This window comes from Dendrobates tinctorius, unplaced genomic scaffold (assembly GCF_039654945.1).
Source record: "Dendrobates tinctorius isolate UK_male_01 unplaced genomic scaffold, ASM3965494v1 ptg000075l, whole genome shotgun sequence".
NCBI lineage: Eukaryota > Metazoa > Chordata > Amphibia > Anura > Dendrobatidae > Dendrobates > Dendrobates tinctorius.
Window position 1 is genome coordinate 55803557 of NW_027361743.1, and position 13955 is coordinate 55817511.

Genomic DNA, 13955 nt, shown 5'->3' on the forward strand with positions numbered 1-13955 from the left:
TCTTGCATATAAAGTAAAGTCTTTATTCTGGGAATTTCACAGCCAAGGTACAGTATAACAGAAGATAATTTCCCAGCGTTTCAGCCTATGGCGTTTTTCAAGGGTTCATTCTACATTACAAAATGATAGAAATTTTTAATGTCACAAAAAGAAAAAGCAAAAGCTTTGCAAACAAAATAGTATTTATATATATCCACCGCAATTTACATATATTCAGTAATATTCATAGGTGAAATCATTATAAGATAGTGAATTTCCTCATATCAAGAGAATTAAAACAAAGATAAACAAGAAAAATGGATATAAAATCCAATATATAAGCCAGTCATGTGCTTAATGAGAAGTATATGTCCCTAGCCAAAGCTCAGTGGAAGGAACATAAACAGGAAAAAATAAGGATATCCATAACATACTATCATATATTGCATGAGGAAAAAGATCCCAAATGTAGTAATAAATCAGTTATAAAGACATCAATAAAAATTAGTTATAATTATTGTCATCTTATTTCCCATTAGAAGCCAAGGAAAAGAAAAAGGAAAAAAGGTAAACAATAAAATAACAAATAGTAACATAGTTATTAAGGTTGAAGGGAGACTTTAAGTCCATCTAGGTCAACCCATATCCTATCCTAACCTGCCCTAACATGTTTATCCAGAGGAAGACAAAAAAAAACCCCATGTGGCAAAAAGTAAGCTTCACATTGGGGAAAAAATTCCTTCCCGACTTCACATACGGCAATCAGACTAAATGAAACAGTAACAAGCCAGAGACTAGTAGCAAAATAGTGAGAAAATAGTGAAACAATAGCGCACTGAAAATGAAAATGATAAATTATCTGTATTGATGACCATCTGTGGCTCGTTCCAGGAAAGTTGGTGTGTACCGTGCACAAGGACCTTTTTATAAGCTGGTAAGGTAATTTCCTGTTGGCCACTTGAGCGCAGAAGCCGGAAAGTGCCGAAAAAGACCGAAAGAGCTAGTTAGAGATGCACGCAGTGAGAGCAGATCGTGCGGGCTAGCCGAGTGATGCCGGAAGAGACCGAAGGAGAGAAGCCGCAAGTGCACATGCGCACTGTCCGGCTACGAAACTGGCATAGCTAAAGTAGCGATAATAGCCGAGGAAAGGAGATATTAATGCGCCCTGCTGTGTACTGTGTAATGGCCGTGTCTAACCGTTCATGTCTGATCATACCACAGCTCCTGGGTATGGAAAGGAAGAAAAAAAGTATACAGACAGGACAGCACGGGATCACAAATTATTCTTTCTTTGAAGTAAAACATTCTTTACAAACAGGCAGTGAAATGTTTTACCTCACAGAAAGAATCCGCTGTGATCCTGTGCTGTCCTGTCTGTCTCCTCTCTTTTGCTTCCTCCCCTGCCCAGGAGCTGTGGTATGATCAGACCATGTTCCTGCACGGTGAGACACAGCCATTACACAGTACACAGCAGGGACACATGTATAAGATTATCTCAGCATAGGAACATTTTATTTAAACACATCCAATTGTGGAAATTATTAATATTCCAAGATGTATTGATTAAAATGAACATTATTCGTGGGAAAATCCATTTAAGTGAATAAGAGCAGCTTACTGGGTAATCACCGCAATGAACAGGGTGATTTACCGTGAGCAGTAATATGGTCAACCAATTACATGATCCAGTGAGTTAGTAATTTTTACAAAGGCCGGTTAACCTGGCAGTAGAAACACTGTGTGATGAGATTGTAGTTTGTTTACACTCCCTTCACGTTTTAGTGATGAATCTTATGGAGCACGAGGTCATTACCGTACTCCCCTAACCAGTTGTGTTACCTTCTATTTACGCTGCACCTTCCCGATAAAACAGAATATAATTATCTGAGCTGAGCAACAGCCATATGATAATCCTGTGCCATTCAGATGTAGAAAGACGGCAACACTCGGATGTGATGATCCCCATTCTCCAAGGATGGTAACATGTGGTAAGAGAATCTACTGCAAATCCGTACAGTTTACTCTGCAATAGAGAATTCTGCCCCGGTGGATGAGTGAAAGAGTGAGACATACTGTGTGCCACTGTGTGGTCATATAGCACAATAGTCTCCCATAATAAAAACTGTATAGCAAGTGGTACTGGGCTCCTCGGCATATACAGTCTGCTACACTTTCTTATACATTAGCAGTGCCGGCTTCTTTTAGTTTGCTTTTGTGCATTCGATTTTTCTTCCCCTTCTTTCAGGAGCCATAATTATCGTTATTCTTCCATTGGCATAGACATACAGGGGCTTTTTTTTGAAGGACAAGTTGTAGTTAAGAGTAACACAATTCATTTTACAATATACTGCTCTAAATAATGTGAGAAAAAATTATAATTTCTTTTTCCCTTTCTTTTTATGTTTTGTTCATTATGTTTGGATAAAAGGGCGATTTAAACTTTTAGATAGTTTTTATAAATATTTTGAATTTTTTTTTTACATTTTTATTAATCCCCTACTTAGGGGAACTTTATAACCTGTGTATTGTGAAATTGACGATCTCCTATAAAGCTCGGTCACAGACTGTGTTTCGGCATGGCAACCAATTGCCTCCCTGAGCTGGCTGTCTGCAGATCCAGTAGAATTTGGAATATTATGGATTATGAGCAAAGGCCAAATCTATTGGCTGGACAACAAATATCTAATGACTTAGGGTACCGTTACACCTAGCGACTCACCAGCGATCCCGACCAGCGATATGACGCGGTCAGGATCGCTGGTGAATCGCTAGTGAGCTGCCACTCAGGCAGATCTCACCAGCGACATCGCTGGGGACGGGGATCGCTACTTACCTGTCACACCAGGCGATCCTGCGTCCTCCCGCCCGGCTCCACGCGTCGCTCGTCGTCACAGCAGGAAGCGCTGCAGGAAGTGGACGACGAGGAATGGTCCAGCAGCTTCTCACGCGATCAGCGATAACCAGCGGGGGAGCCGGTCGGAGGTAAGTATCACATGCAGCGATATCGCTAGCAATATCGCTGTAATGTCACAAAATCGGTGACTTTACAGCGATATTGCTAGCGATATCGCAGTGTGTAACGGGGGCTTTAGGCCAACATTCCTTTGGGCTGGAGTCACACTAACGTATGGCCTTCGATGCAAGAGATGCTAATGACCTTCGGCCCCTGCTCTGCTGTGAGTGTGAGCCGAGTGTCCGTGCTCTGTTCACTGATCCGCTGGTATGAGAGAATCTGAGCACACATGCAGAGGAGACGGAGAAATTAATTTCTCCATCTCCATTGCCGCGTCCGTGGGAATCGCACTGCACTCAGGTGACATCTGAGTGCAGTGCGATGTTTCACACGCACTCATAGACTTGTATGTGTGTATACGATCCCATTCTCACAGCCATTTGTAGCATGATGTGATTGTTTTCGCATGCTGAATCGGCATTACACTCGTTCTGTTTATTTGCTGGTGTGAGCAAGTCCTTACCTTGACTAAGTTATTAATGGTGCTTATACAGTTCAGTAGATGTGGAATGATAAACTTGCTATATGGATGATCTGCCCATGTTTTCGATCACTGTGAGGGCTTCATACCACATTCGTTCGTGATTGTTCTTTCGAAACCGTGTACATCACTGACGCACTGTTGGCAGCGCATACACATGGACGAATGATGATCATCAGAAGAAAGAAGGAATAATCATTAGTTGTTTGATCTCTGGACTTGTGGGGAATGATCGATTGGGGAATGAATGTCGTACAATCTGCCGATGTGCCGTGTAAAAGCCTTATAGTAAAATGTGTTCATCTACTCTCCAATTTCCATATAAGACATTCACACAGCACAACTACTAATGGATATTAGTTCAGATAGGTAAGGTGGGGAAACAGTATTGTACAGCCTCTCATATACTTTAGATAGCTGCCGGCTAAGCTACAGCTCTCTCCCGGACTCCCCCATACATAGGAGTGCACACTCTGCCAAGCAGTCCGGTGCTCTCTAGTAGAGCGCCTCTGATGGACATGTCTGGAGGTGGTTTATCTCTTAGGGTATGTGTACACAATATCTTGTAGATGTTTGCGAATCCGGCGAGTTTTTCAGGAAGAAGACGCTTCAGGACATTCTGGCATTTTTGCCCTGAAGCTTCTTTTTGGTTGTCTTGTTTGTGATGTCTTTGGCTATTGACTTTTAGGTCACTTCTTTCAACCGCTTTGCATCTTTGGAAACCTAAAGCCTTAACATATGAATAGTAAGTCTTCTTTACATTATATACATATGTTCACTCTTTTGACTGTTTATTTAGCATTTTCTCAGGCGGGGTAGGTAGTGTACCCACCTGAAAAACACGTTATTTGCGCATACATTAAGGAGCAAAATCCCAAATCCCAGTCCTAAATCAAACGTCTCACATCTTTATCTCTATTAACATTATCTAATCGGGAAGAGTTGGAGGCCCCCATACACATTAGGGTACCGTTACACGTAGCGACGCACCAACGATTCCGACAACGATACGATCTGGCTAAGATCGTTTGTGCATCACTAGTAAGCAGTCATACAGGCCGATCTTCATAACGACGCATCAGCGATGTCACTAACGACCACGGCGATCGTTGGTACCGTGTTACACACTGTCTATAATAGCGATTCAGACTTTGAATAGGCGTCTTTCAGCGCTATCTATATGGGTTTGGAGTCGCCAACGAGGTCGCTCGTCGTTGATAAGGGGCGTCAAACATAGCGATGCATGCTGGTCAGCGTGACACCAGCGATCAAAAAATTATCCTGAACGTTCGCGCACGATCAGCGACATCACAGCAGGGAGCCGGTTGTTTCCGCGTGTCACACTTAGTGAGATCGCTAGCGATGTCGCTGTTGCGTCACAAAATCGCTGTCGCTTCAGCAATATCGCTAGCGATCTCGCCGTGTGTAACGGGGGCTTTAGATGGTGGGTCAAATCTATCAATATTGGCAGGTTTGACCAATGTTAGTCTAAGATATATGGAGCCTTAAGAATTCCAATATGTGTGGGTGTAAACCTCCATGAAATTAAGGGTACCATTACACTTAGCGACGCACCAGCGATCCCAACAACAATACGACCTGGTAAGGATCGCTGGTGCGTCGCTAAATGGTCACTAGTAAGCTGCCAAACAGTCAGATTTACCCTACGACACAGCAACCATCCAGCGAGCCGTATAACAACCTCGGCGGTCGTTGGGACCTTGTCAAACAGCTGAGATTCTGACGACTCCCGCCTGCGTCCATGATTTCTGAGTCGCTAACGAGGTCGCTCATCGGTGTCAAACACAGCGATGCATGCTGGCCAGCGGGACACCAGCAATCAAAAAATGGCCCAGGTCATTCAAGCACGATCAGCGACATCACAGAGGGGGCCTGGCCGCTGCTAAGTGTCACACGTAACAAGATCGCTGGTGAGGTCGCTGTTGTGTCACAAAATCGGTGACGCTTCAGCGATCTCGCTAGCGATCTCGCTATGTGAGACGGGGCCTTTACTCCTATACTGAAGGTACCGAAAAATAGCAAAAATTATGAAAGCAGCACTCCATCTATTGTGAAGGTGGTTTCATTGCATCCAAGCCATGAGCTGAAATGTTGCTGTTTTGTCTAACATTATTTGGATGCAATAAGACCATCTTGAGCATGGATTTTTTTGGTGTGCAGCTTTCATAATTTTTTATTTATATTAACCCCTTTAAAACTTATGCTGTATAGGTACGTCATAGGTCACATCCCGTTTGATGTGGGCTTCGGCACTGAGCCCACATGTTTTCCGGCACATGACAGCTGATTGCAATCGCTGGTGTCCGCAGCAGTTTTTGCTGCGGTGTACAGTACCATTACTCCCTATGGGAATAAAAAACCGCAGTGCAGACGGTGCAAATTTTTCCGCGCGGTTTTCCTGCGGTTTTGAAACCGCAGAAAGAATTGACATGTCAATTCTTTCTGCGGATTCCGCTGCAGTTTACCATCTCCTCCATTGTGGAGATGAAAAACCGCAGGGCAAAACCGCAGAGCAATCCGCAGGTAAATCCGCAGGTCTTTTGACCTGCAGATTTACCTGCAGATTTTACAAAATCCGTGCGGCCAAATCCGCACCCCAATCCGCAGCGTGTGCACATACCCTTAGTGAATTGCACTTTTTTTTTTGCAATTTCATCACTCTTGAAATTAAAATAAAAGTTTTGGCACTTCGAAGAAGTGGAGCAAAAATGCAAAAATCAAAAAACCCCAAGGTGCTGAAGGGGTTAATGGATATTAATTTGATCCAGACAAGGTTGCCAACTTGATTTTTTATTTTTTTCAGGACAGTTTTTCAAAATTCTAAGTGATCCATGTCTACAGTCCATAATTCTGATATGAAGGCATGAGCTGCAATCACAGTAAACGGTAAAGTTTAATCAGATTCCAAAAAAATCAATGACACTTTAAATTTTTTCTATGGATAGGACAAAAAAAGTCTCCTATTTTTACCGACTGTCCTGGAATTTCTGGGTGCAGAATATCACATCTGAATCAGCAGCTTTGTGCTGCAGTGACAGGGACATGAGGCCATGAAATGACACTGCTGTGTGATCCCCTGGGCCAAGGATCAGTTGCTCTTCAGACTCATGACTTGTGCGAAGTACAGCAAGTTCCCTGTGAATCTGCGGAGTCAGATAAGATAGCACTGGTTCCTGAAATATAATATTTGGCCGAATGAATATGATGAAACAGTGGTGTGCGGTCTGTCTACTAAAAAGTAGCATCCTACCCTGACCATGAGATAGAACAAAGGTCACCCACTGTGTCAGGTTACACAATGTAAGTGTGGACCTCACGCTGAGGTGTTGGAATAAAGTCAGACCTCCCTCATTTCTCTTGTCTTTTACATTCTGCAGCTGAGGAGCAGACACAGTGGACAATGCCAGGACCAGCACTAGTGAGAGATGTCCTCAGCCACCAAGCCAAGGCTGTCACCACACTGATCACCCTCCTGGAGGACCGGGGCATAAGGTGCAATAACATATACCTGGTGGAGGGGGCATCAGGCAGCAGCCTGTGCTACACCAGACCCCCTGCTTCACTGACTGATCTGGAGCTGGAATCAGAGGGATCAGATACTGCGTCAGTCTCTTCTACCAGGTCACTTACACTGGCACAAAAGGCTTCAAGGAACCGTCTTTCCAGAGTAGCACAGTCAACATTATCACTACTAGTGGTGGAAGAAAATATTCTGGACCACTTGTCTTTGGACCATGAATTTACTATGCAACTAAAAGTGAGTACAGATCACATATGGTGAATATTTTTGGAGGGGGTATCATTGCAAATAGTATATGGAAAACTTATCGATGAGTGCTTAACGGCGTACTGCTATTCTCCATGTTTCTATATTTTGATACACAGGGGTACAGCTATCAGTTTTCCGGTGTATCTTCCAGTCTGGGGAACAAACTCTTTCATATTGAAAGAGCCACAGGCCACAGCCTTTGGCTGACCGCAGCTGGTCCAGCTTGTGGCACCCATGGCTAATGGCTGATTTTGCCATATCTAGCATGCACTGTCTAGACATTTCCACTAAGGGTATGTTCCCACAGGTAGATTCCGGCAGCGCTTCGGTTCCCACGGGCAGAAACCGGCAGTCCTTTGGACGCAGCACATGTCCGCTCTGTCCAAAGCGTTGCCGGCTTTTGAACGTCGGTGATTCCGCATGTGTTCATTGGACCATGCGGAATCACCGCGTCCTATACATTGGACGGTGATATTTATCTTGCGCAGACTGAGCGTCTCCACAAGATAAATTGACATGCTGCGGTCTGAAAAGACGCGCCGCATGTCCGTCTCTGCAGGTGATCCGCGGGCGTCTGTGCATGCATAGTGGAGATGGGATTCCACTATGCTGTAACATCTGGCCGCTGCGGGTTGGACGGTGTGGCTGTACGCAGCGTCCAATCCGCAGCGTTTACTGACCGTGGGAACATACCCTTAAAGGTTCTGAATAAAGCCCTTCTATGTAACACATGGATGGCTTAGATGTTACAGAGACTCTCTCTATTTTGGCTCCTAGAGGGAGGCCTGAGCAAAGCACCCCCATCTATAATCAAATACCAATTATAAGAACCCCTTTTGTGTATAACCTCCTTTAAGGGAAACTATGCTTTACAGCTTCCTTGCAAAAATAAAATTATATAAAAATATATAATCTTATTTTATCAGAATTTTCTCTGTAGGTGTAGACAGGATGTGGTTGTACACCAGGGCAGCTTGAATGGGTTGCGTTACTTGGTGGCTTCCTTAATTCTTATCAGCAGGCGCAAGACTTATTTTGCATTTCCACTGAAAGACTCATGACTGAGCATTCCTGGGAACACTCATTTACAATAATCTTGCAGTGTGAACAGGCTGATGATCGCCTGATGTTGTTTGTTGGGTGAAATGATCTATTGGGCTGCACCAAAGATCATCATTCTCAGCAGCACACCTCGTGAAAACTGGACATGTGCTCCGGAGATCAATGGCAGCTTACGTAATCTCACTAGAAGCTCTTTACTCTGGATCTGGGCAATGATAGCTGGAATTTCTGATTTCTGCATGGTGTATCTAATTAGGCCACACATCTTGCCAAACAAGTTTGGCTTCTATTCTCAAGACGAATAGTCATGGTGGTGTATGCTATAAAAAGTTTCTTGACCAATTTGGTGAAAATTTAATACTTGCCATTTTCTTCATGAGAGTCTTAAGCTGACCATACAAACCCATGTCTGCCGAACCATTAGTCTCTCTCGACTCACCCATACACGTTCCTTTGTTCTATTTGAGAGAACTGCTGCCAAATTCAGAACAAAAGGATTGGGTGCTAAATGTCAACTGTCATATCCTTATTTCCCCCAACATAATCTTTCAGGAGGCCCTATAAATATTAGCTAGTCGGCCAATCCCTCTGAAATTGGTGGGTTCTGATGATTTTGTTCTAATGGGAATGGTGAAATTAATACTAAAGCCCACATACACATAACCAGTAATCTCTGTAAAGCGCTGTGGAATTAATGGCGCTATATAAATGAATAAAATAAATACACATTAGGCTAATGTTGGCCAAACCCTCTAATATTGGGTTTAGCGGACAGCAATTTAATGTGTTTGGTGGGCCCGGGTCAATTTATTGTTGGGGGGGAGATTTTGATCAGACATGTCCAATTTTGGGCCGTCTCCTGGTGATAATCTGTCACCAGACATATATGGCAATGGCTCTCTCATAGAGTGCACAGGAACTCTCAGCCAAATGAGTCCTCCTGTGTATGGGTTTAGCCAGTTGGGATCTCTGCCAGACGGACAATTGGCCAAACCAATGTTCATCCGACAACCATCTCATGGTATGGCAGGCTTGATTATGTGACCTGTGTAGCATACAAACACTTTAGGAGCTGTAGTTTAAAGGGGTAGTCCCACAATCATAACCATGCCTTGTATTTAATAGGATGGGTAGATTCTGGGCTCTTGGGTACCATTGTAATAGTTATTTATCCCATAGCAGAGTGAGTGGAGCCACTTCTGCAGCAGGAAAAGGAGACTGGGACTCTGTTCCCACAATTAACAAGGCTTCCAGCAGACAGACCCCTACTGATCAGCCTCATCTGTATCTCCAAAAGTCTATTATGGTGAAAAATAAACTCTTAAAAATCTCCATGATAACAAGAAGCCATTAGCAGCTGTGGCAGCACAAAGCTTATTTTGGATGAAATCGCCTCCCTTTCACATGTTGAGCACAGATTTTTCCTACATAACAATGCCTTTGTTCATACACTGTGATCAGAGGGTCGGATCCCAACAGATCATGACTGATTGATGCCCGTACATTGTTGGAATGAGTGGAATTGGTGGAATTGTATTTTCCTGTATTTGCTTCTTTTTTTGGACTCAGGCAATAAAACAGAGCAGCAGCATCTCTCTACAGAATATAGGCTGAGGAATCTGATTTTTGCTCTTGTCATATTGTTACAGCTGATAAATGAGGAATATTCAGTAGACATGTGATTTGTGTGCCTATGTCGAATATGTAATTAAAGGGTTATTCTCATCTTCAGAAGTTATCTCCCAATGAGAACGGAGCTCTGAAATGCCCTGTCTGAATGAAGCGGTGGCTGGATATATACGCATCACCGCTCCATTCAATTACCTGGAAAAGCCAACCGCCCCGTTCTCAAACTCTTTGGAGGTCCCAGAGACGAACCCCCACCTATCAGTAGGATATATGTCACTTCTAAAGATGGGAATAACCATTTAGGTTACACTTAATAGTGAATCGTCCCTTTATGTAACATATCATTCCTCTTCTTCCCCAGGACAGCGTAGAGTTCAGGAACATCTGCACACATATGGCTCTGCAGACAGACGACCGAAAGTTTGATCAAGATCTGAACTTAGCTCAAGAATGTTTGACTACGATAATCACCAATATGACCTGGAAAATAACGAACAAGACTTGTGATTACTGTGAATCCGTCCGGGAGCAGCTAAAACTCATTCTACAGAAACTCCAGGAGGGCTAAGACCAGACGCCGCTGTACTCCAGAGGGACTGTGATGATACTTTAATTTATTCACCGTTTTATTACTACAGTATATTCTGCTGACAAAGCTATGACATGGCCCATCAATATCTCTGCTGGGGGACTGTTAGTTCTTGAAGGCCTTCTCCACTTTGCACAATACCTACTTGATTGAAGAATTCCTTGATAATAAGCTGATCACAAAGTGTCTCCCTGCTAGGACCCCTGTGATCTTTTCTGGAGGCAAACCTTGCACTGGGTATTTAGAGGGGTTATCTGGACTTAAGCTACAAGTCTGCAGTCACTTTGTGTGAGTGCAGACTTGTGGATCCTCACATCGTGTGTCCTGCGTGCTGTGAGGATTCTCCGACACTGAGATCGGAGGTCGTGTGACCGCAGGTAATTGATTTGCATACATGCGGTCACATGCTGACTAGCAGTGCTCTGCATCGCTCAATGCAAGCACATTGAGCAGGGCCGGACACAGTCTAGTCGGAATGTGGCCGGGAGTATGCATATGGCATTCTTGCGTTCACTTAACCGCGCTCCCGGGGCCAGGGAATCGTCACAGCACGCAGGGCACACAATGTGTGGATTCACAAGCCCGCACTCACATAAAGTGACTGCGGACTTGTAGCCTAAGACCAGACAACACCTTTAAGTTCACTGCTTCACCATTGCAGGAACAATTGAAGCGAATTTGGCATCAGATTTCACATTACAAACTGTATATGTTATTACTTAGATATCTGAGCCAAGAGCAGTTTGTATTGTGTAAACTGGTGGCAGATCCACTTTAAAGAAGATTCGATCACTTTTGCGAAAAACACAAGTAGCAGAAGATGATGTTCTAAGACTTTTCTGAAATACATGTCATTAGCAAGCAGATGTTTTCCCTTCAGTATTATGATGTTTTGCTTCCACTTTACCAGAATGAGCACGAAATCTGGGGAAATCCTTTTTGGAAGATAGCAACTCTGCAGAAGGGGGGGGGGGCATTAAATTTCTATACAGTATGTGATTGGCTGATTGGTAAATGGAGCCTTGTGCTCAAATCTGGTCAGGGGTCAGGGTGAACAATCAAATCAAATGTTTTACCATTTTGTCAAGCTGCTGCTCCGTAGACTACAATAAGAGAATCCAATCCCCTAATTTATCATAAATTTGACAAAAGTGAAGTCTGAATGTGGCAAACTACAGTAATTCATGAACACATCCCAATCTGCTGAAAATCAGCTAAGCACAAATTATTTTTTTTGTACTCCCACCATCATCAGTTACCTGAACTTATTATTCATCAGCTGTGTAATAAGATGTCCCTGTGTAGTCCAGATAAAGGAAATGGAAGTTGCTGCTTATAAAGGGTTAATAAACTTTGGTGGACATAGCTGCTTCTAAATGTTTATTCTAAGACTCTCACTACATATATACAGAGCCCAAGGAAGAGACCCTGAGAAGAAGCTGTGCAGGTTTTACCTCTGCATCAGTTTCTTCTAGTCTCTTCCTCCCTTGTTGCTGCAGAAAACGCAGAAATTCATCTTAAAGTGAATCTGTCAGCAGGTTTTGGATATCTAATCTGAAAACAGCATAATGTAGGGGCAGAGAGCCTGATTCCAGCGATGTGTCACTCACTGGACTGCTTCGTGAAGTTCTGCTAGAATCTCTGTTTTCTCTGCTGTAGATGTACCAGTGGTCAGAGAATGCTGAGCTATGCATAACCCCGCCCACTACACTGATTGGCAACTTCCTGTGTAGACAGTTGGCAAGCTGCCAGTCAGTGGTGGGGGCGGGGTTATACAGATTAGCTGGACTGCCTTGCATGTGAGACCTAGTCCTGCAGTGATAATCACCAGCTAATAAAACAATGATTGCATTGCAATAACAGCACTTAGTCTAATAAGTGACACATCCCTGGAATCAGGGTCTCTGATCCTACATTATGCTTTCCTCAAATTAAATAGCAAAAACCCGAGGGAAGATTCCCTTTAAATTATTTCATGTATCACCACATACAGCCTGCAAAGTACTGATCTCCCCAATGTTTCCATATGGCACACATTTCTCAAAAACACAGCAATTTTTTTAAAATTTTACTGGTTACTGCTCGTTGCCTAGGTTTTCAGCCACCTCTGCAGTGGCTAAACATCCACAATTTTTACAGCTGTCCACATCACTGGAGTGCGCTGTTAGCTCCCGGTCCTGCCAAACATCAGTACAATTGTGCTCCTTCGATGTTACAGAGGCAAAGTTGCTTCTATGGAGAGTGCACAGTTCTGGCCAGAGGTGCGATGATGCTTCAGGAGCACGTCGGCTGCCATTGTTCTGGGCAGCACAGGTCCTGCCTACCCAGGAGGATGAGCTCCGAAGAACGATGATCTTTTGTGAAAATTAAAAGATCATTTCAGTCGATGAAACAAACATTTGACTAGTTCATGGGTTTAGGCTGCAGGCTAGTTGACAAAAAAGTACCATGTACCTACGGACACTCGTTCATGATGACCTTCCAGTTCAAATGGATCTTTACTCATATGCCTAAAAATCGTCTGCCAATCACACTGATTGTATAGAATAAAAAAGTATTCAAAAGGTATCTGACAGACAACGCCATTATAGAGACAGATGGATTTGTTTTGTTTGTTTCTGTCTAATTCGGTTTTTTCCCCTCATTCCTTTCTTTTTTCTCTCTTCTTTTTCTCTTATTATCCTTCTTCTAATTTTTTAATGTGATATTTTGTTACATGTTGTGTAATGTATTCTACTAAAGTTTAATAAAAAAAAAAAGGAAATAGAAAGGTTTTACCGTACTTTATGAGGAAGATGAGAATTGTCTCTACAAAAAGTAAATGGTCAACGCAGACCAACGTCATCAGCTCGGGCTGATTGGTCAGAATCTGTATGTAACCGAGCTTTATTTTTTTATTTACGGTATTTATGTTTTTAAACTGTTTTTATTAAATTTAACAACAAAGAAAGGTACAAACAGATACAGTATGTTTATGGCAATGAACCATAATCCCACCTTTCCCTTATCCCTCCCCTTCCTGCGAATGTCCTCATTTGAAGAGATTCCTTAAATTGGTGCATGTCCTCCAATGCTTTGTAGCAAGTACTGTACCAGGTGGTACTCTCGAATTGCTTCCTAAGTCTGTTCTTAGACTCTGTATCCAAGGAAGGAACAAGAAACGACCATCTGGTGAAAAACTTCTCCGTTAAGTTTTCTTTGTTGGTCAAAGTTTCCAACCAGTCCATTTTAAACAGAAAATGAATTTTTGTTAATATTAATGGTTTCGACAGAACATTTAACCAGAGTTTAACCATTAGAGTTGAGCGACTTTTGGTTTTTTAGGGTCGCGTTTCGTTTCGTGAAACCCGACTTTTCCAAAAGTCGGGTCGAGCAAGATCGTCCGATTATAGGGAAAAGTCGGGGTCGTCCC

General features: G+C 43.1%; 1 protein-coding gene across 2 annotated transcripts; it reads left to right on the top strand.

Annotated features, from left to right (window-relative positions):
- The first annotated feature begins 1834 nt into the window (after positions 1 to 1834).
- DLEU7 (deleted in lymphocytic leukemia 7) lies at positions 1835 to 11908 on the top strand. Of its 2 annotated transcripts, XM_073583324.1 has the most exons (4): positions 1835 to 1967; positions 6298 to 6380; positions 6872 to 7251; positions 10316 to 11908. In XM_073583324.1, exons 3-4 carry the CDS (start codon positions 6895 to 6897, stop codon positions 10520 to 10522), a joined length of 564 nt encoding a protein of 187 aa, XP_073439425.1. In that variant the 5' UTR covers positions 1835 to 1967; positions 6298 to 6380; positions 6872 to 6894; the 3' UTR covers positions 10523 to 11908. The 2 variants fall into 2 exon arrangements, with proteins under 2 accessions (XP_073439425.1, XP_073439424.1); XM_073583323.1 differs by lacking the exon at positions 6298 to 6380 and having other exon boundaries at positions 1839 to 1967.
- Positions 11909 to 13955: the final 2047 nt, after the last annotated feature.